Raw genomic sequence first — 23,159 nt, 5'->3', positions numbered from 1 at the left:
TGGAACGGAGCGAAGCTACGACTATCTCACTCTGGCGCGCGGTTAAGAACCGGGCAGCCATTGCTAAAAGCAGGCACTCACTCGCTCTCCCTCTCGTTTCCACCACCGCTGGTGTTTGTTTGTTGTTTTTTTCCTGCTTCTTCTTCCAACATTTTTTCTTGTTGTTTTTCTTTTTTCGCAGACTCTGGTCGAACGACTTTTGCTCTGCCCGCTGCTCGCTGCGCTGCTGCCGCCGCTGCCATCGTCCGTGGAAGGTGTACCGCAATTCATTTCCAGAGTAACTTTCGTGCCGCTCGGGTTGTTTTTGTGCGTCGTCCGTCGCCCAGTTGCTCAGTTGCTCAGTTGCTCATTCGCCCCGTTCGCCGCTCGTTCGATCGCTCTCGCCACTCGCCGCGTTCGCCGATAAGCAAGTAAGCACCAGCGCAAGCCAATAACAACAATCAATTCGCCGTCGCCAAACCGAATCAAATCAAATCGAACCAAACCAATCAAACACAAATAAACAAATATCAAAACGAGAAGCTATAGCTAACACAGCTATAGAGAAACAAAGAGCCAGAGGAGAATACTAAGTAATACAGAGAGATATGTCCCTTTGGATATATCGCAGTGCCAAGTGACGAGAATCTGTTTTTTTACCGTGTTGCCAGTGCTAAACCATAAACATCGCCCAAAAACATACATCTCTGGAATACAATATATATATATATATATATCTTTATATATATGCATGTGTAGCATATACTCATGCCATAACCATATAGTAGCTGGATCCGAAAACAAGTCACCATTGGAATACAGCACCGTTTTGCTTCTAGTTTTGTTTGTGTTTTTTTTTCGGTGAGTGCGATCCGCCGATATCGAGAAATCGGTAGCAATCTATATGTCCAGCGAGGAATGTGGAGCCGAGAGATAAGCACGGATTACATGGGGAATCTGTAGACCTAAGTAGTTTTTGGGGGCGGGAATCTATCTTAGGGATTACTCTTATCAACTTGTTTATTTAGCAGAGATATTAGGTCACAAGAACCACTTTACTACATCTATGAAATATTTGAAATGCACTCTTTAAACTTGGAATAATATTGAAAGATCTAACACGCTTCAACTCTATTCTTGATTAGCTCAAGCTCATGATTTTTCATTATAAAGCTCAGATCTTAGAGATATTTTATAATATGTTTGGTTTATTATTTCCGATAAGCCGAACTTGACAGATCTTTAGTTTTTCACTTGCAAGGGATAGTACACTTCTACATATTTACAAGGTTAAAATGTTCTTCAAAATATTATAATCAACCGATATTATTTTGCAAGATATACTACTTTTTATTTAGCTTCAGATTCAATGGATCTTAGAAGTCTTTAATTGCAATACAATTCATTGATTTCGGGGACTCCCTAGTCCAACAATAGAGTCCAAGTCCGAAACTTTGTTTCAGTTCTTTCAGCTCTTCGTGATATAATGGAGCCTTTCTTGATATCTGGTTTCGGTCAGGAAATTCCGCCTATGACTAATGTGGGGATCGTAATGTGAGAAAATGCGCGTTTCGGAGATTCGTTATGATTTTCATAATTTTAATGGGCATATTAAGGCCGCCTCCCCTAATTAGGCAAAACAAAAAAAAAAGAAGAAGCCAGCAAGAGCCGACCAAATCGATACGAGAAATGTGATATAGAAAAAGGCTACCAAAATGATAGGGGCAACGGAGAAGAAACCCCAAGAAAACCAATACTAGATACAATAGAAGACAGCCGACGGACCCGTTCGGGTCACATTATTCACACATATTCCCCACAGTCCCACATCCACACATTCCCACTTCCCGATGCCAGCGATCGGATCGTCTAATTTCAAAGCGGCGGCTATAAATTAAAATATCTGAATAATACGTTGACTCCTCGCTGGCTACTTTGTTGTTCTGCTTTATTATTAATTTGCATATGCTTTTCTAACATAAAGCAACTGAATATTAATATGCAAGTCGATTCATTTTTCTCCCGTTCCGATGGTCTTTCTCCATCCGAATCAAAGTGTTGCGCTGAGAATCGGATTCGGATTCGGATACGGAGTTCGTGGAGTTGGTGAAGCTGGTGGGGATCTCTTGGGATCTATTGGGTCCCACCCACGCTTGTGCTTGCTGGCCCTGCCTTGATCCCCACAGCATCACAATACCTCAATGTACCAATCTTCCAATGCCAATTCATTCATTCACAACATCCGCCCAGCGTTGTCGATTGTGAATTGAAAGTCGCCGAGATCGCGTCGCGACACATTTGATACCTTATCGCGGATATCCACAAAGCCCAGCGAATAAGTGAATTTCGCTCTAGGCTGCACTGCAAAAAAGTAGTTGTAGATTCATATAGCAATGGCAGAGCTAAACATTAGATCATTAGATCATTAGATCAGTACCTCATTGGAAGTACTTTTTTTTTCGATATTCCTGTGGGACATGATGTGACATTACAACTAATAGTATTTATCAATATCTTAGAACAGTTATGTCATAGCTCTGCAAAGTAATATCATAAGATGTGCATTCTTATAATAAATTCACCTGAGTACTTAAAACAGTCTAAAGAAGTATATGTTTTAGATCCAACCTTTGCATGATTGATTAATTTTCGAAATACTAGTATTTCCATAGTGGTTTTCGAGCTGTATTTCGATATGTGGGCATATTTTCGCTCAGTGTGGAACGGTATCCATTGTTCCGCTTCCCTAGCACGCCCCAAATCTTTCGGATCGGTTTGGTTGGGCTCAGCTCGAAACTCCCACACACTTGGCATGGGTATGGATATATATGCTCGTACCTGGGCGATCGGGTGTTGCCTTTTTTTGTCATCTTTTGTCAATCTCTTGTGGCGTCGCCTCGCCTTGAGTGAGGTTTCATTTCGTTTCAGTTTATTTCATTTCATCCGGCGTTTCTTGGACTTGGACGCACTTACTGCTTTTTTTCCCCCAAATTTTTTTTTTCCTACCAATTATTTGTATTATTAATTTTTATCTCTCTTCACTCTTTGCTCATTACGCGATACTGGCGGTGTTGTTGGTGTTCGCTTCTCGAATTTCGTTGACAATGCCATTTAAATAGAAATCACTCAGACGGAGGATTGATTTTTTCAGTTTTCAGTTTTCAGGTTCCATTTCCAGTTTCGACTTATCAAGATCACATTGACAATGCGTCAAATAATAAATTTTTCTAGCCGCCGTCGTTGTTTTTCTTGCTGTTTTTGTTTGTGCTGCGATTCGACTGGAGCTCTTTACTCTATTAGTCTATTATTGATATGTGTTTTTTTTTATATTTTTGGTCCACTGTCCATGATGCAATCATTTGTACAAGGCAACAACAATAACCAAAACAACAAGCGCAATTCATTCAACTTTTTTTTATTTTCTGTTATTTTTTGGTTGGATTTTTTTTGAATGGATTTGTGGGAAGAGGCAGAGAAAATGATGTAAAGCCAGAAATTTGTTGAATTAAAAGCAATTTTATGGAAATTTATTGGGTTTTGTGTGTCAGAAAAGTGGCTTGTGAATGAACAGGTAGATCTGAGAATATTGGTATTATTCGAGCTATTCTGATTGAAAACACTTAACATCTCATAGAAATATAAAAACTTCTTGGTTATACAATTGCAATTCGTTTAATTTATATTTATTTAATTCGCTCGTGTATCTGATAAGCGTATCGAATCGCTAATTGTTAACTTAATGGGAAAGCAATTAAATGCAGCAATTTGTTAGCATAGTTGGGTATATCCATCATATATAGAAGGGAGTCCGTTTTACTGGACAAGTCGGGGATTATGCTTAAATCTATAGACGATAGATTACTGTGATTGAGCAATCTGCCGCGTATCTGTTAATTACACCGACGTCTGCTCAAGTGTCAATTCGATTAGGTAAATAATAAATAATTTGCCGTGCGATAAGCGAAAATACAGAAACTAATTAAAAAATGTGGCCAAGTGGAAAAGTTGTCGCAGCGCCACAAACAGTTAGTCGTTTGATTTCTAGGCCATATGTACATATGTGTAGATGCCAACTGTGAGTGTACATAGTCGGAGGCTAGATTTTAATGCCTGTTAAACTTGTCAAATCTTCACACTTTTTCAATTATTTGGCACGTTGCTTAATTAAACTTCAGCCAACGTCAACGTCAAAGTCAAAAGTCAGTAGCTGGAATCCACAGCCACATCCACATCCACATCTCATCATCATCATAATCGCGATTCGATCCTCCAGCGGCAGCAAGGTTGCACTTTTCACCAAAGCCAGATGGAATAAATAAATATAATTTTATGCGAAAATTGCAAATTTAAATGTCAAAATGCATTTGCGTAGAAATGGCAGCGCGACTAGCTCCGAGTTTTCCTACCCGTTTTCTTCTCTTCTCTTCGTTTTATTTTTCTTTTTCCTCTTATTTTTTTTTTTTTTGGGACGTGACTGGTGCAGTGGCTACTTTATACTTTATACTTCATACTTGGGGCACCACTTCTGCTTCGCGTTCTTTGTTGCATTTATTAAGTTGCATTATTGCCACAGAGACAGACAGACAGGCAGACAGGCTTATTATGCTAGACCAGCCGCCGCAGCAGCAAAAACAGAAACTCAGACTCAAGCTCGGACTTTGGGTCTTCGGACCGTCTAGTTTTAAGTTTGAGTTTGGGTTTTATGGCGTGCCAACCCATATATACCATGTCGTACATACATACATACATCTGTATATACCATATTCCAGTAGCCGCGGCTCAATGTAAATGAGCCTGAGAAATGCATTTTTCATCTGCCACCTCTTTCGGTTTGTATGCCTCCGTCTCTTTCGCTGCCATAACGCGTTATCCATATAGACGAATATGTGGCTTACACTGGCTAGAAACTTGGGCTTACTAATGCGGTTTGTGCATCCTAAGATGCTTTTCCAAAGTGATGCACTACCGAGTTCAATTGCTGATCGGAAGAAAGCCCACTTTAACAATATTACCATGTTGTTATAAGAGAATCTATATATTCGATTGTTTTAAGATAAAGATTATAAAGAATTGTATCTAATTTCACCTGGCCAGTAACCAGTGTGCAGTAGGAAAATGTGCAATATGCCCGGGCACATTAAGTTGTTGCGGGGCTCGTTAAGGCGGCTAATAGCAGCGACTACCAGAAACTAGCAGCGATTACTACTAACTGCGATCCGGGGACTGACAGGTTAGCACTCCTGACAGCTGCACACACAGCGGTCCGACTGACTGAAATTTAAATATAGATATAAATATGAGACGGCATTTAATATTTCATATTAGTCAGAGTCAAATGCGTAGCCCGAAAGTTATGCAAAGTCGGGCCATTAATCATCGGGGCAAACGGCGTGGAGATCCATGATTCCCATGGCCCAGATGAACAGTAGCCAAGTGGCAGTTCGATTTCTATTCGAATCTTTGACTCCACGACTTTCCCAGGGGCCGTCAGCCGCATCATCAGCGAACCAAAACACTTGGATGTGCGGGCTTATAAAGGGTTCAGTACCCAATCCCCCCCCACGCACACTCTAGGAAACCTCTAAAAACCCGCAAGATCTTACGGTAGCATCGTTATTTTGTTTTCCTCCCGGCTGTTTGTCCAATAAATATTATTTTGACCGTAATTACGCGCGGACAAACGAATTGAAATGTTGTGAGGCGGCGGAAATAGGAGTAGATATATAGAAATCGAGAGTGGAAATTGAAAAGCATTCGCTGAGAATCGAGCAAATCAGAAGATCGTACCGAACCGAAAATCAGAAAATGCCGAATGGAATTTATAATGAAAGTGTCCGCCGTTCGTACGTGATATATGTCCAGCCCAAATGATTTTGTCTCGACTCGTTTCGGTCTCACAATGGATCTCTTCAAAAAAGCAGGAAAAAATGAAAAAGTGCCAGCGGGGCCTTCTTGTTTTCTTTCTTTTTTTTTATTTAGCTCTTTTTGCCATTTACCATGATTTTTCATAATCAGCGAGGGCGGAAGGCCAAAGGGGGCTGAAATGTCTAGAAAATCACGTAGTGCCGTAGATCGCCATTCCATTTTTCGGGATGTTTTCGAAAATGTGTCACATTCGCTTTTTTTACAGATGCTGAGAGTTTGTCGACGGGGGTTTTTATTTTTGGTTTTTTTTTTTTTTTGGAGCTACATTTCACATTTCTACCTCCTTCGATCGTTTGTGAAATTTTGGTTAATGGAAGTTGCTTAAACAAGAGCCATGGGAACTCAAAACTTAAACGTGATTAGCTTGGTTATTTAAGCTCTCCTTTTTGGTAACTAATACATGTTGAACATTAGTTCTTAATATTGTTAATAGCCCAATAGTTCAGATTGGCTATCTTTTCATATCGCGTTTATCACAACCTGTTGTGCATATAATCATAATGCATCGCATACGTTGATTCTCCTTAATCAACTAAATGCAACTATCAATTACGGCTTTGGTTCCGATCAGCTTCCGTTTAGTTGGCTTGCCAGGATGGGCAGCGAACCGAACGGGCATTTTGGTGGATGGTTATCCTTTATAGTGCACATCTCTCGCTGTCTCCTTCGCTGTGTTCTTTTTTTTTTTATCGCTGCCCTGCCTCTCGAATTGAAGCCAGATGTGTTATTAATTTGCGTGTGCGCGTGAGCATGTAATTTGGCAATTCGGAGGGCAGGAGGAACAGGCTCCGGGTCTGTCATCGCACATCGGGGATCGGGGCACCATATCGGGTGCTATATCAGGGTCGGGTTCGGTTCGGTTGGGTTTGGGTTTCTGTTTCTGTTTCTGTTTCGGTGCTTTTTGTTTTTCGCATCTCGGGATCTCGATGTATTTGCGGCTGCATTTTGAGGCCAGAATGCATTGAGCCATGAAAACGACATGACAAAACAAAACAAATTTTACATACACTCATCGTATGTGGATATCTTTCTCTCTGGATGTGACAAATAGTTCCGTATTCCGTATTCCATGTGCGGTATTCAATTTCAAAACAATGCGAGAGGTGTTCGTGCTAATTCCGCAATTACAACCTTTCTTTTTTTTTTTTTTGAAACTATTTGGACTTGCTTTCCCTACTTTCCCGGCCAAATAGTGCTAATTTTTTTCGCACGAAAACTGCCGAGCGTAGAGAAGAACAGCACAAAGGGAATTTAATCCAGGCTAGTTGTCTCTTTCTGGTCTTAATCTTAATGCCCATTGTCCTGGATCAGGCGGTCTCCTCCCCGTAGATGTTCCTCGTGTGTGTTAGTAAGTGTCTGAAATAATCCTGCGGCTAAGCGCAGATCAAAGATCTTTAAACCGCAAGATAAGCCCGAATGCGACTTCGTATCGGTGTTCGGGTCTTGGGATTCGGGATCTCGGGACTCGGGATCTCGGGATTCGGGTCCCCGTTTTGGAGGCGGTTGGGTAATCTTCCCTGGGTTCTGTGTGCGCTGCCCAGATTAGAAGATTTTACATCATAGGCAAACCTCGGGATTAAACCGCAAGGAACGATCGTGAGTGGGCGATAGAGCGTGCGAGGGCGCGACAGAGACGGCTATAGGCGGCAGACAGAGATGGTGGCACAGACAGCGATAGATCAAGACCTAGACCTGCCTTATAAGTCCCGGTTCTGTTTGGTCTCGGTCTTAGAATGTAATTGGAACTCGTGGCAAGAGCTTAGCCCACCACAAAACAAGCATCTTATCCCATCCACCGTATTTGCGGAATAGCCCAGTGAATTTCACAGATAATTGGCGAATTGTGAGTGATTTGTGAGTGATTTGGCATCAAGTGGTTTTCGCACAGATTTTCCTAGCTCGCCGACTTATAATTGCTTGCACTGCAGTTTCCTATCTTATCTTGTCTTATAAAGAATCTTATGTGTGTTACAGTAGCCTATGTGATATTGTTCATTATAATTCAACAAGCTGTTATATCGAAATCAGTCAAAATTCTCTCGGTACTACTTTGTTTAATCACTAATAATAATTAATAACTTATACCACCTTGCAGATCCTACTGAAAGGACCCAGAGCGCACTAACCAGCGATCATCGTTCGACTCGACCATCGATCGGAATACGTGAGTGAACTGGTGGATCAATCCAGCCAGCTACAGCTACAGATACGGATACGGATTATAGAAGCCTGAGGCCAGTGGAGACACACAGCTTCAACGTGGCGCTGCACTCGACCGAGGCCTTGATGGCGGCGGGCTTCCTCAAGTCGGGCGATCTGGGCCCCCATCCGCACAGCTACGGGGGTCCGCATCCGCACCACTCGGTGCCCCACGGACCCCTGCCGCCCGGCATGCCCATGCCCTCGCTGGGGCCCTTCGGCCTCCCACACGGACTGGAGGCCGTCGGGTTCTCCCAAGGTATGTGGGGTAAATATCGCATCGACAATTTTGGTATATATATGCACAAACCTAACTGTGCAGCACGTAAGCAAATCAGATCGCTCAAATGTGCTGAAAGTTGGCAGAACAAAATGCCAGAGACAGGCGGCTACACTGCGGCGAAATTCGTGTCGTTCGCGTTTCGAAACCCAGTTTAGAGTATGAAAAACATTACACAGATAGAATTAAGGGGCATTTTCGTATGTTCGTACTTTGCTTGCCGTTTTTTTGCCACTGCATAGTCCGGCTTCCTCTTCGTTTTGCTGGCTTTCAATGTCAGTTCGCATATCGATATTGCATCATTATCAGTTAAATTGTCAAAATGAATAATGAGCTTCGTTCAGTTTTCGAAGTCTCCGGAGTCTTCGGTCTGCGCGGCGACTTTATCTTCAAGTTTTCAGCTTTAGATTCAGCTTTTCGGTTCCAGTTTTTTCGCTTCGCTCGGTGACGCTGCAAATGACAAACAAAACCTGACAAAAATCACAAAAAATTGGCTACAAAATGCCAACAAAAGACTCTCTGCCCAAGCGGCACACACAAAATTATTGAACGGCTAAAAAAAAAAGAAGAAAAGACTAAAAATCGTAAAAAAAAAAGAAGAAAAATTATAAAAAGAAAACACATCCATTTCATACTCGTAATCAATTTGTGTAGTTTTGCCTTACTGCTGTAATAAGCCAAGTAATTGACAGAATTTTAACTTGTTATATAAGCCAGTTTTGTTGACGATGAAGATATAATATGATGAAAGAGGCCATAATGAAGAAAAAACATTAATGGGGGAGAAAAAAAGCAAGTATCAGACGACTTACGGTGTTAAAAAAAAAACGAATTTGAAATTCTGAAATCTTAGTTAGACAAACCTTGAGCTATTTTGCTCGATCAAAAGCTGCGAGACCTTCCAGGAAATCCCATAAATTAGCCATAAAAAAAATTATTTGAAAGAAGTCAACAATTTATGGGTGCAGTTAATTAAACGAACGCGCTCTCTCCATAAAGTCAAGGCAAAAAATCATAATATTAAGTATGCCAAAAAATAAATATAAAAAAAAGAGAGACAGACACAAATTGCAATTAATTGTGTGGATATAAAGAAATAAACCAAGTTGGCAACCATTTTGAAAGCGAAAACGAAACTGAAACTGAAACGCAAACGAAATGCGGCAGCTGCAAAGTGAAGTGAAGTTTTTTATTCAATTTATAAATTCATGACCAAAATGACTAACTCATTAATTTTTGATAGAGCCAGCGCGAGAAAGGGAGGGCAATACCAGTGGCATGGTCGCAATGGTCGGGGTGAATTTGGGACAAAAAGAAGCATAAGTATAGGGAGTGGGCCGATGGCAAAGTCTCGATCTTGATGTTTCGGGTTTTTGGACTTTTCAAACCATCGAGGGTGAGCGACAGAGAGGGCTGACAGGGCAAACAATGCGGCGGCTTAGTACGCACACACACACGAACACACACACACACGCAGGCAGATACTATATACGCTTTATATACGGAACATTATGTACTGGAAAAAAGGGAGTCGAGTCTTTTGGGGCGGCTGCTGCACGGGGGTTGGTTCCTTTGCCAGTCCTTTTTATTCTTTTAGGGGTTGGCCGTCGCATTTTTCGGGGGTTGCTATACAGCCACATCACATCACGCACACAGATGCACGAAGTGTAGTGGCATGGGGGTAGCGCACACAGACGAGGGGCAGCAAAATAACGGTTACTGTCGCAAATATTACTGGGAAAAGTCACGACATCCATGGCGTATACGCAACGTGGCCTCCGCTCGTAGAGGAACTTTCAGCACATTCGGTTAGGCACTCGCTTCTGCTTGGGAACTCTATAACTTATAATTTGTATCCCTTTTCGTTTCTCCCCTTTATGCGATCTATGCTATCCAGGCGTCAACACACGAAAACAGCGTCGCGAACGCACCACATTCACACGCGCCCAATTGGACGTTCTGGAGGCGCTCTTTGGCAAGACCCGTTACCCGGACATATTCATGCGCGAAGAAGTGGCGCTCAAGATCAATCTGCCCGAATCCAGAGTACAGGTAAGCAAATCATCATAACTTGGGAACTTTTAATGCAATCGATATCGGAAAGTAAAGTCGGTTATTCAAGCAAGGATCGTGTGAGGTTTTCAGTGAAATGTACAAGTTAGTTTCCTTGATAATAGCATTTCATTGAAACCATATTTTGCTATCAAAGATGGTTTCCAGAGCACTAACTTGCTAGGAATTACTTTCTGAAAACTAAACTACCCATCTTCTTACATTTCCCCCATAAATTGAGTTAATTTCCCTGCCGGTATCGCATTTCCTTTAACTTCTCTCCGCCCCAAAACGCAAATACAAACACTTGCTGACCTGCTAACTCGTTTTTTGACTTCGGAAGCGTCAGTGCCTTGGGCACACGTCCATGGCGATTACGATTACCCGCACATGTGAGCTTTTTAACCCACAAAAACTCGCACAGATACACTTGTATAGTTGGTTTAATTAGGCGAAATGCCCTCGAATGCCTCGAAATGCCGACAAATGCGGACGTCGAAGGAAATCCATAAAACAAACAAATTACAACAGCTCGTAACAGATTGTTGTGGAGGATAGACATAGTTCATATAGCCAGGATATGGGGGTGGTGGTGCTACCATATTCCACGTCCATATGCGCATATGGAGCGCACAGATTCGATGACTTCCATCCAATGCAAATAGACTGGCAGTTCCGTTTCCGAGATGTGAGATGTCCGTGATTCCCCCTCAGCGGAAAACGGGGCGATATAAATTGCCGTATTTGCCGAAAGTATTTGCGGGGTATGACAAGTCACCCCTTCAGGATATTGGATAGGAAATAAAAGCTGAAGTAACTGAAGTTTGCTCAAGGAATTAGGCGAGCATAATTTGCGCTAATTTCTAGCGTCAGCCAGATGATCACGATGACGGCGAATTGTACAACTCAATTTTCGGGTGAATAAAGAGACGGCGACGGGTAGCGTCTGTTTGTTTAGGTGTCCACGATGATAGGGCCTAAACAAACAGACCCAATTCCCTAGCGCCGTTGGCCCAAAAACTGCCAAATGGCCCAAAAACGATCACAGTTTCCGGTCGCTGGAAAAACTGTCATCTCCTTTTGGTAATTTCTTGGGCAAACACAGCCGCAACATCGATCGTTTTTGTACACTGAAACTGCAATGAAAACACACAACGTCAGGCGAGCGCACAAAAAATAAACATTATTGGCAACAGCTACATTGATCTATCGATTTGTTTGCTTTTCTTATGCTTCTGCTTTTGCCTTGCTATTGCCTTGCTTTTGCTTTGCTTTTGCTTGCCCTTGCTTTGTTAGCCGCTGCTTTTGTCCGTGTAATTTGAGGACGTGACACTGCAGGGCTAGAATTATGCAACTTTCATCAGGCTTAAGAAAGATATAAACAGGAGTTTCTCCAACAAGACGACTAACTTTAGAATATCAGTATAAGTTGATAAGGTGAAGATAGTTGAAGATAGCGTAAGGATATCGAGTTAGCTAGTTAGATAACCAGCAGGCTTTAAAAGAATAACAGTGAAAGAAAGTCAGTTAATAGCAAGTCAACTTTAAAGACCTGGCCGGAAAAAAAGCAACAGCGATTAAGGAAGCCCCTGCAGTGGTCGGCTCCGAATGAAAAACGACACGTTCTATTTTCGAAGGGAAGGGGCAGCGGTAATGAATGGTGAGCAGGGAAAGAATACAGCAAGGACACCTTGCACATGTCCCATGAATCGGCTGGCTACTGTATTGTTTCCTTTTCAAAGTTACGTTTTTTACACAATTGATTCCAGTAATGCACACCGGAGAAACCAGGGGGCAAGATATATGTATGTGTAAAGGAAGTATGTGGATGTCGGGGGTGTAGCTGGGAATTGACATTTGTATAGATGTTTCCCTGTTTCCACACATGTCGCTTCTTCTTGGATAGTTCGCCCTGGCTTGACTGATTTTCAAATGCTTTTCAGACGCAGCCGAGTACAGTGGTTGCATCATAGGGAAAATCTAAGATATTTACTTAAAAATATCGTATTAATTGTGTTAATTCGTTTGCAAATATCATATAATATAATTCTCATTACGTACCTGAGGATTCATATCTTAGCCCCATTTGGAGCCACTGTACCTGTGCCTCTGTAGCAACGCAACATGTCAATGCATCCATCCACTCTTATAAAAACACATAGCCACCCACACTCGGTCGGTCACGTATCAGATTACAGGCAGGAAAACTAGGAAAAACCTTACAAAACCCGAACCGACCGAAAACTGCGAATGGAAATGCTGGCCAAAAGACGGGGCAAGAGGAGCAGCAGCTGGGGCAAAAGCACGATTCGTTTGCATGTTACAAGGCGTCTGGCTTTTGGTTTTCGTTTTGGCTTGGCTTTCGGTTTGGGGAACCACTGGGTATTCAGCATTGGGGATCCGATGGTCTGGTCTGGTCTGGCCTGGTCTGGGGTCTTGAGACTGGGGCTTCGTGTTTTGCGCTGCCAAGGAAGCCAAGCAACTCAATTAGCCCGAGCAAAACTAGACTGCCGACGGCTGGGGGAAAGAGTTAGTTAGTATAGTTTGACTAGAATTTAAAGTGGATTATAAACAAATGCGTTGCCTTATAATAATAATTGAGAACTCGCGTCAACTATAACTATGCTACCCATAGTGAGAGACAGACCACCTTTAGGACCATCGTATCATCGTTACGACATTACCATTGAGTCCTCGCCGCAGGAGGCCGCCATTGAAAGGTCACCACGTTGTCAGTGGAACAGAGTATCATTTCACATAAATAATCATTACCCCCAAGGTGAGAATTCAGTAACAGAATCCGAATCCGAATCCGAATCGGAATCCGAATCAAAATCAGAATCAGATTCGGCATCAGCATCCCCGCAACGAAATCGGAGTCATAATCAGAAGGACGGGGCTTAGGCCTGGTAAATATTAATTGAATGATAGGCATCTTTATGGCCCAGTAGCGAGTGCCAGTGTTCGGAATCCGGAATCCGGTATTTGGCATCCGGGGTGGGTCCCTGTGTCTCGTTTCCAAGTGAGAGGGCGTTGATTGCAACCAATACAAATAACGTAATAATTTTACGCAGCTTATCTGCACCAGAACAGAGCAAACATTTACGCCCAAATGTTTTCATTCGCCGTTCGAGGGTGCGGATCGGGTTTTTCTCCTCTCCTCTCCTCTCCTCTCTTCTCTTCTCTTCCCTTCACTTCTCTTCTCTTCTTTTTTTCCATTTTTGGTGCCGGTGGGTCGCGGTGGTCGGAGTTTGGATGGCTGCCATCGCTAGCAGTCATAAATCACGGGGAAACTGGCAAACTGGTGAACTGGGAAGCCAGCAGCGGCAGAAACATCCCAATCCCAGCCAGCCAGGCACCCCTAATAATAATAACCCCTCTGCAGCTCCTGTGCACTAAAAGAAAATCTTCAGAATTTATATGGAAGAGTTCTATAACGGGAGTTCTTCAAAAGGAGGGAACCCTGATTATTAATGACAGTCATAGGTTTTTAATAGAACAAACGATATCCTAATGAAGTCATTAAAAATGTGAAGAATCGTTAAGACTTTCGTATTTCATGAAGCTTTTAGTTAGATCATACTATATCATACTATATCTCTGATAGATCCTATATTTATAATGGACTTTTTCCATGGTGTAGTAGCCTACCCCTTCTCGTGGCCCCCTCCTGCTGCCTCTATCACCTCGGATTCCAGATATGTTCGCCTCGTTTTCAGCTGTTCTTCGTCGGGGGTTGGAATACGAGCGAGAAAGAGACGGCAACGATGGGTGCGAGCGAGAGGGCGAGAGCGAGAGCGCACCTAAACTTAGCCAACTCTTTTTTTTTCTATACGTTTTCCATTTTCCCTTTTCCTTTGTTGCAAAAGGATTTGTCTGCTGCGAAAAATGAGGGGAGAAGCGCAGAAGGGAAACTTTGCCGCACAGCTGTTTTATAAAATTAATTTTCCCATTGCGGATTAACAATTTCCACTCCTTCCTCACGCGCATTTCACTCATGCCCGTTTTGCGCGAAAGAGACCGACCGATGCATATGGGGCTTAGAAAGAGACGCTGCGAGAGATATGCATAATTTTCAATTTGTTAATGCAATGTGGAACATTATATGTGTGCTTAGCTGAAGCCCAAAGCTAAAAGTCAGTCCGGGAATCAAGTTAATCAAAATAGAGACTACACTTGTCTGCAAAAGAGTTGTTCATTAGTGAGCACAAAGAAAATGGGTAACTTGCATACTGTAGCTCAGAAATCATTTTTAGAATGTCTGTTATATATATATATATATGGTATATTTTGGCAGACCTTCTCAAGGATCCAGAGATCCGGAATTCCCACAGCCTCAACAATTTTTACCTCAAGTGTTTGCCTTAGTCAAGTGTCTCAGCCAATTTGCTGTTACTGAATGTTTGCGTTTGTTTGTTTATTTGCCAGAGGGGGGCGTGAAAGTGGGCGTTAAAGTGGGCGTGTGCCTGATGGCCGGCGGCTGCAATTTTCCCACATCAATTAGTTTGCCCGGCGAGCAATGAATAAATTATGCGGGGGGTGTTTGCGGGCTGTCCTCCATGGCTGGCTGTAAATGTGGAATGGTATGGGATGGATTGGGTTGGGTTGGGTTGGGTTGGGATCTCTGGACCCACAACAAGTGCAAAAAGTCACGCGCTGTGCTGAGAGAGGAAAAGTTACATCAACAGCCGTCGGCGGCGGTGGCGGTGGCCAAAAAATTGACTCGATTATATTGTCACACGGAATCACACGGCCCCCTGCCGCACACAGCCAGGCATGAAGTGGGCCGGAAACCCATAACCACCCACTCAAACGCGCCCCTGGGCGGAAAACGCATCCCCTTCTAGACCGGAGAACCGGAGAGTCCTGGAGACAGGAGGACAACAATAAACAGCCCATAAAGCGGCACACTCGAGCGCAAGGAATTCACTTAGTCTTGTTTGTTATGCTTAAGGGGCTGCAAACAATCCGCTAAGTGCCAGTGCAGACGGCACAGCGGTATTCTAGCCAAAATTAGGCATTTTAAAGCTAAAAAATGGAAAATATTGGTTTATTTTAGACCATTTTTATAATATCAAAAGCGGGCTTGCTTATATTCATTTCAAGCTAATAAGGTCTTAAGCAGTTCAAAAAAAGAATATCGTTTAACTAGCAGTCTTATGCTTTTGAAAATTGCTCAATACCGAAAAACTCTGGCAACTCTGGGTGGCGCAAATCTAAGCACAAGCAGTGCTGCTGGCCAAGCAGTCGAATTGGAAAAGCAGTCGGGCTAGGCTGACTGCATGGCAAATGTTATTTCAGTGATTTGTTGTTTGGGGTTGGTGTTGCTTGCTAATGGCTTGTGCTTTGGTAAACAGCTGAATTTATTACCGCCCCCACCCCCCACCACTCAGCCCACCCGAAACTACCCTGCCCCCTTTCGGAAGTTAACACTTGCCACGCGGCTGCGGCCACTCGAGCATTTCATTGCCGTTTTCTCTGTTGATTTTCATGGGGAAATAAAGAAAGGGGGGAGCCAGTCGAGAAAAAAAAGAGCATTAAACAAGGCGTATCAAATTTCATTATTTGTCAGCACAACGCAGTGGCCCGCTCCACTTGAAGCTGGAAGGAAATTCAATTACAATTTTCAATTCCATTTTGCATTCGTAAATCCCCTTTTGTGATTTGACTTCGCCCGCTCTGATTTCCTATGCCATTTTCTTTGATTCCGTTTAATGAACTGCTCGCAAATTTCATAATAATATTGACTACACTAAGCTTGGGAATTTTTGCAAATTTTAGCACAAATTTAGACAACATTTTGCGATGTTTTAAAGCGACGACAACTTGATTTGTCCCTCTTCTAATGAACTTCAAAGGAAACTCAGGGTGGGCCAACTTCAAAGTGATTTCTATTTCTTTCTTTTCTTTTTAAAAATTGTTGGCTCGTTTGCGGTTTTACCTTGTTTTCCGATTTTCAGGACTTTCCGGGGGCAGGAGCTTTTGAATTTGTGGGCACATGATTTGCTTGAATAGCCACGAATTTGTAATATCGATGGTTGATTGATTTAACAGAATTTTTTGGCGGGGGTACCACTTCAAATTGTGATTGATGTAAAGCATTTATAAAATGGTAAAATTTTGGAAATTTTCTTAATATGGCTCTACTGCCAAACTTATATCCAAATAAAACCCCACTAATTACCTCTACTTTTTTGGCAATTTTTCCAGGTATGGTTCAAGAACCGCCGCGCCAAGTGCCGCCAGCAGTTGCAGCAGCAGCAGCAGTCGAACAGCTTGAGCAGCTCCAAGAACGCCAGCGGTGGCGGCAGCGGCGGCAGCTGCAGCAGCTCATCGGCCAACAGTCGCAGCAACAGCAACAACAACGGCAGCAGCAGCAACAACAACTCACAGAGCTCCGGCGGCAACAACAGCAACAAGTCGTCCCAAAAGCAGGGCAACTCACAGTCCAGCCAGCAGGGCGGCGGCTCCTCCGGCGGCAACAATAGCAACAACAATTCGGCAGCAGCGGCGGCCAGTGCAGCGGCAGCGGTGGCAGCGGCCCAATCGATCAAGACGCACCACAGTTCCTTTTTGAGCGCCGCCGCGGCGGCAGCCTCGGGCGGTACAAATCAGTCGGCCAACAACAATAGCAACAACAACAACCAAGGCAACTCAACGCCGAACAGCAGCAGCAGCGGCGGCGGCGGCGGTAGCCAAGCGGGCGGACACCTATCCGCCGCAGCAGCAGCGGCTGCCCTAAACGTGACCGCCGCCCATCAGAACTCCTCGCCACTGCTGCCCACGCCGGCCACGTCCGTCAGTCCGGTGAGCATCGTTTGCAAAAAGGAGCACTTGTCCGGCGGCTATGGATCCAGTGTGGGCGGCGGCGGCGGCGGTGGCGGCGGCGCCTCATCCGGCGGCCTCAACTTGGGCGTGGGCGTCGGCGTGGGCGTTGGCGTCGGTGTGGGCGTGTCGCAGGATCTGCTTCGCTCGCCCTACGATCAGCTGAAGGACGCCGGCGGGGATATTGGGGCCGGAGTGCATCATCATCACAGCATCTATGGCTCGGCCGCCGGCAGCAATCCGCGCCTGCTGCAGCCGGGTGGCAACATCACACCGATGGACAGCAGCAGCAGCATCACCACCCCATCGCCGCCCATCACACCCATGTCGCCGCAATCGGCGGCCGCAGCGGCCCATGCCGCCCAATCGGCCCAGTCCGCCCACCATTCCGCCGCCCACTCGGCCGCCTATATGTCCAATCACGATTCGTACAACTTCTGGCACAATCAGTACCAGCAGTATCCGAACAACTATGCCCAGGCGCCCAGCTACTACTCGCAGATGGAGTACTTTAGCAATCAGAACCAGGTCAACTACAACATGGGCCACTCGGGCTACACGGCCTCCAACTTTGGACTGTCGCCATCGCCATCCTTCACGGGCACCGTGTCCGCGCAGGCCTTCTCCCAGAACAGCCTGGACTACATGTCGCCGCAGGATAAGTACGCGAATATGGTGTAGAATCTACTCTTCCAATACTGCAGCGGTGGCAGCAACAACAACAGTTCGGCGGGGGCAAGTGGTTCGGGTTCGGGTTCTGGTTTTGTTTCTGGTTGTGGATCTGGAACTGGTTCTGGTTCCGGATCGGGGAGCAATAGTTCTCCCCAGCTGGAGCAGCACCATCAACACAATCAGCAGCAGCACCAGCTGCAGCAGCATCATCACCAGAATCACCACGGCCATCATCATCAGCAGCAACACCATCACGATGATGAACAGCGACAGGATATGGGGCATCAAGGAGATCAGCAGCAGCTGGAGCACACGTTCGGTTAAGATCGATCGCGAGCATAGAGCCCCATGGATACATATCTGCACACACACATAGATACAGCCCCCGACACTCCGCTGCATTCTCAGAACTTATTCGAAGACACACCGACCGGAGATACACTTCCTTGCGATCGTTCTTGGTGGAAGTAGGAAATTCCCATTGATTTCGAAAGACTCTTCTTGACTCGTATAAATTCAGAGTGATATAAATAGATTTCTCACTTGTTAGATTAATTATTATTCATATTGAGGCATTTAGAATCCAATATCAATTCGTACATGGATATTTATAGATTCAAGAAAATTCTTTTAAGTCTCGAACTAACGAACATCCACTTTAGCAATGCCAAATTCCACCAACTATGATTGCGAAAAGGAATGCCCCGCGTTAGAGGTCTATTTCTACTCTTTTTTTTTTTTTTGTGTAGTTAACAACAATTTTTTTTAAATATATATATATAAAATTAGAAGCGTGTGTAAAAAGGGGGGAGTTACAAGTTTATACAGCCCAAACATAAACGTAAATCTATAACTAAACATAGGTATTATAGATCTAGCTTAAGCCGCCAGGATCAACGAAGAAAATGAGTGATAAATCAAGGAAAAACCGATGACAAACATTTGTTAAAATCCAGAAAGTAAATGCATGCGAGGATTGCGAAAAGTGGGGCGTTGTAATTGTAAGTTGGCAGGAGAGTTTTTAAATGCAATACGTAGACCATTCCGTGCTACAGCCAGGGGGTTGGGGGGATCGCCCAAAAAAAGTAGGGGGGTTTTGGGGATCGCCAGAAATAAGAGAACAGAGCTGCACCAACACCATCACCATAGAACTGGTGGTTCGGACCAGCTCAGCATATCATAAAGCTAAAACTTAATTCAAATTTCAAGTTCTTTAAACCAAACTAAGACATAACATTACGAAAAACAAGAAAAGGAAAAAACAATGTTTAAAGTTCAAATCATCATGTCGTCTTTATATAAACAAACTAAATGAAAAACGAAAGAAAAACAAAAACGAAATCGAAAAAAAACAAGAATATTTATACATAATATATATATATATATATAAATATAAAAGATATATAGAGAATACAAACCCAAATCAGCTAAAACGAATTAACATTTCAGACTTTAAAAGCATAAAATAATATGAAAACGATGGGAATTCCCAACTAAGGGAAAAGAGTATTTAGCAACTAAGCGACTCGAAATGATGAAGGCAAACGATAAATGATGGAACTCCACACATGACGATTGATATATTATATATAGGGAATTTTATTGCAAATAAAAAACAAGCCACAATCCAAAAGCGAAACAAAAACAACAGCAAGAAAATATTTATAAAATAATTTAACGTAATTTTTAAAAAATGTACAAAACCTAAAAAAAAACACATGAAAATTCTTGGTAAATATATATAATGACATATATGTGTGTGTGTAAATGTTCTTCATAAAGTACGCTAAAAGATTTATAAATATATATATATATAAATAAATAACGAACAACTTTTGTAATATTAAAACACACACGACGCAGACAGACCCACAAACAAAAGTTAGTTCAATGGAGTTCTTCTGGAATTTTTTGTTTAGTTTTAATTTCAATTTAATTGTAATTTAAGCTTAACAATTTGTTTAAAAAACACAATCACACTCACTCGCACACACACCACACACACACACAGCGACAAAACAACATACACACATACAGACCACACACACTCATAAACGAAAGCATGTAAGGAAAATCGAAGAATATTTAGCATTTAATTCACTTAATCTAAGAACATTTTTTTTCCGCGGGATACATTTTAAGCGAAAAACGATGTAAACGATGATCTGGAAGCAAGAGAAAGATAAACAAAATTAGTTATTAATATTTAAGAGCGGATCTATATACAGCATATATAATTATATATATGATCCTTATATATATATATATATTATATATAATTATATGCTAACGTTTAAGCAAACTGGTTAATTCTTTTTTTTTTTTTAATTATAAAACCGAAAGAAAAACTAAAATAATTGTAAAAAGTTCACAAAAATATGATCAGATGAATAATATATATATAAAGAAAAAAAAACATAAGCACGTCTTTTTATTTATTCAACTCTCTGCAGGTTTAAGAAATAGTTGTATTAAATTAAAATAATTTCGCAATTCCAACTGGCTTGAGTCACACGTCGTCTGGCATTCCCAACTGGGCATAAATAACTTGGGATGCGGAATTCGGCTGGGCAAATAAAACCCGATCCTTAAAGGCTACCAGGCTAACATTCCGTTGACGGCTAAAATCCAATCACTTCTGATCCTCCAGTGGCTCTGGTTGCTTGTTTGCATTTGCGCATTTATTGGCAGTCGTGGGGCACGCGCCTGCTGATCCCGATCCCGATCCCAAAAGGTAGCCCTTCAACAAAACCCATACCCATACCCATTTCCATTTCCATTTGCAGTCCGGGAGTGCAAAGCGAATTGGGCGAAACAGGGCCATCATCATCATAAACCATTAATTCAGATCATAAAACTTATACAACTTGCCACGCCCCGCAGCCCCGCTGCTACACTCAACGAAATGGGTATTAAGTATACACATGTTAAGTTCGTTTTAGTTCTCTCAGCGAGTTCAGCGAACTTTCAGAACAGAAATCCTTTAAAAAAATTTTTTTTTTAGATTTTTAGCCAATATAATATCAGTTTTTTGGCCAAAACGTCAATAATATTGGTCCAAAAGTGGAATGTCATAACTCGTTGAACTCGTAACGAAATTCCCGATCAAATAGTGGCGACAGTTTGGAAACTTAATTTTGGCCCATTTTTCGCAAATTTTAATGATGTAACCCCTTACAAAAAATCGCAAAAATGACTAAAAATTTAAATTTTTAAAATTTTTCTAAAAATGATACAGATTGTTAGCTTGGCTTTCCAGCTTCACAAAACAGTATGTGATTTGGCTATGCGGCTGATTTTGACCAATTTACAGCTAAAAACCTTTCCAAGAAAAACACATTTTTGTCACAAATACTTAATTTTGATTACTACTACTAATAACAACTTGAAATTAACATAAAATAAATTTTCTACATTTTTTAGTTTTCCATGCTATATAAATATCAACGAATTTTTCGCGATTATCAAGCTTTATTGTGCTATAAAGTTCTGTGAAGTGGCATGGCTCGCATTTTCCAACCACAAGTGCCCAGGTGTTTCCCTTGAACTAGCCCACTTCTGGAGTTAATCTACGTCGACCGCCGCCGCTTGTTACTTGCGATTAATTATGCTAATGAAAATGCTGGGAAATTCATTTGCCATTTGCGGCTAATTGTCGCACCAGCTGGCGGCACGTGCGGCGGCTCAATCAGATTGCGAATCGGAGAAGTTGAAGTTGAAGCTGAAGCTGAAGCTATCCTATCTGTGCGATCCATCGATTCCCAAAGTTCTCGGATGGCTGGGAACCCCTATACCATTTTCCTTGCCAATTCGTTTGCTATCTGGCGAGACACGCGACCCATTTATATTTCCATTGCTTTCGCTCGTTTATTCTTCCATTCCCATTTCCATTTCCATTTCTATTTTCCAGAACAGAACAGAACCCAATCCATCTCCATCGGCAGTCGTCGTCATCAATGGGCGCGTGTTGCTTATAGAATTACCAACTAATTCGGTATTTATGAGGCTTCGTCGAGTGCATTTTGCTGGTCTAGGAATCGCTGTTCTGTTCTGTTTCGCAGGTTGTTTGGGATTGGATGTGGGTTTCGGTTTGGGTTCGGGTTTGGGTTTGGGTTTGGGGGCACCGGAGGAAGCCAGCAAATTGAGATGCTACCCCCGGCAGGCAGGAAATTGTTTTTAATCTTCCGCTGCGCCTTTTCAGCGGCACGTAACCCCAAGCCAAAGAGCGGCGTTAAAATAAAATAGCATCCACTCATTATTTTCGTTAGCATGCCCATTTTGAGGTAGAACGAGGCTCTGATTTACCAGAGTGCAGCGATAAGATTCGATGCGGTTTGGCACAGATACATAGATTGGGCCAAGATTGCTGCCAAAAAGTGCCAATTAGTTTTTGGCCCGCAAAGGGATGATGCTGCTCCTCCTGGTTGGCCTAATTGGCTGCCTGGTCTTAAGTTGGCACTGGAATTGGGTTATAAAGACATTTAATTGAATTAATCCAATATCTAACTGCATTATTTAACAAAATAAGCCTAGCCCTTGCAAACCTCCTATCATCACATATAACATTTAAATAGATGCATCCAATATATATCAACACATCCATAGTTGTATGTATATATGGACCTTATCGCTTGCCATTTGCCAAAAATCTATTAGAGTGGACCACTTTTTCTGCTGATTAGCGGTTGCCTGCCGCTGGTTGATTTGTCAGCCGCCACGTGACCGACCCCCTCATCTGATTAAAAGTCCCAGGGAATCCAGAGGCCAGATTCCGATCCCAATCCCGATGCTTCGGCAGGAGATGATTGGTATGATGATGAGCCGTCCGTCAATGTTTTCGTCTTTCACGCTGGGCGACGGCGTTCTGCCTCTTTGGCATTTTATTTATCAACTTAATTTCTGGCCTGGCTTCGGCTACTGGAGAGCCATGTGAACCATGTGAATCACCCCCACCATTTCACCAGCCCACCACCATTGACTCCAGTTTCACAGTGGGAGAAAAAAGGGTAGTAAGTACATATGTCGCTGGAATATGATTAAGAGTAACTAAGAAGTACTATCCATTTGGATGAACAAATAATGTTTGGTTTTCTGTATGGAAGAAGCCCACTTTTTTTTTGACAGTGTAGCCACCCCGTTCCGACGGCGCCTGCTGCACTTGCCCGATAATGTGCGGCGTGTGTGTTTATTTTGATTTCCAGCAGCACGTAACTCCGCCTTCGGAAAG

The 23,159-nt window shown here is 42.9% G+C and overlaps 1 protein-coding gene across 2 annotated transcripts; it reads left to right on the top strand.

Annotated features, from left to right (window-relative positions):
* On the top strand, positions 1-18,025 carry LOC6619839 (homeotic protein ocelliless). 2 transcript variants are annotated; one of them, XM_032725752.1, is made up of 4 exons: positions 1-840; positions 8,000-8,362; positions 10,281-10,435; positions 16,646-18,025. In XM_032725752.1, the coding sequence occupies exons 2-4, from the start codon at positions 8,191-8,193 to the stop codon at positions 17,939-17,941; spliced, it is 1,623 nt and encodes a 540-aa protein (XP_032581643.1). In that variant the 5' UTR covers positions 1-840; positions 8,000-8,190; the 3' UTR covers positions 17,942-18,025. The 2 variants fall into 2 exon arrangements, with proteins under 2 accessions (XP_032581643.1, XP_032581642.1); XM_032725751.1 differs by having other exon boundaries at positions 3-840; positions 8,000-8,371.
* The last annotated feature ends 5,134 nt before the right edge of the window (positions 18,026-23,159 follow it).

This window comes from Drosophila sechellia, chromosome X, assembly GCF_004382195.2.
Source record: "Drosophila sechellia strain sech25 chromosome X, ASM438219v1, whole genome shotgun sequence".
Classification (NCBI taxonomy): domain Eukaryota; kingdom Metazoa; phylum Arthropoda; class Insecta; order Diptera; family Drosophilidae; genus Drosophila; species Drosophila sechellia.
This window is presented reverse-complemented; position numbering and strand designations above follow the sequence as displayed.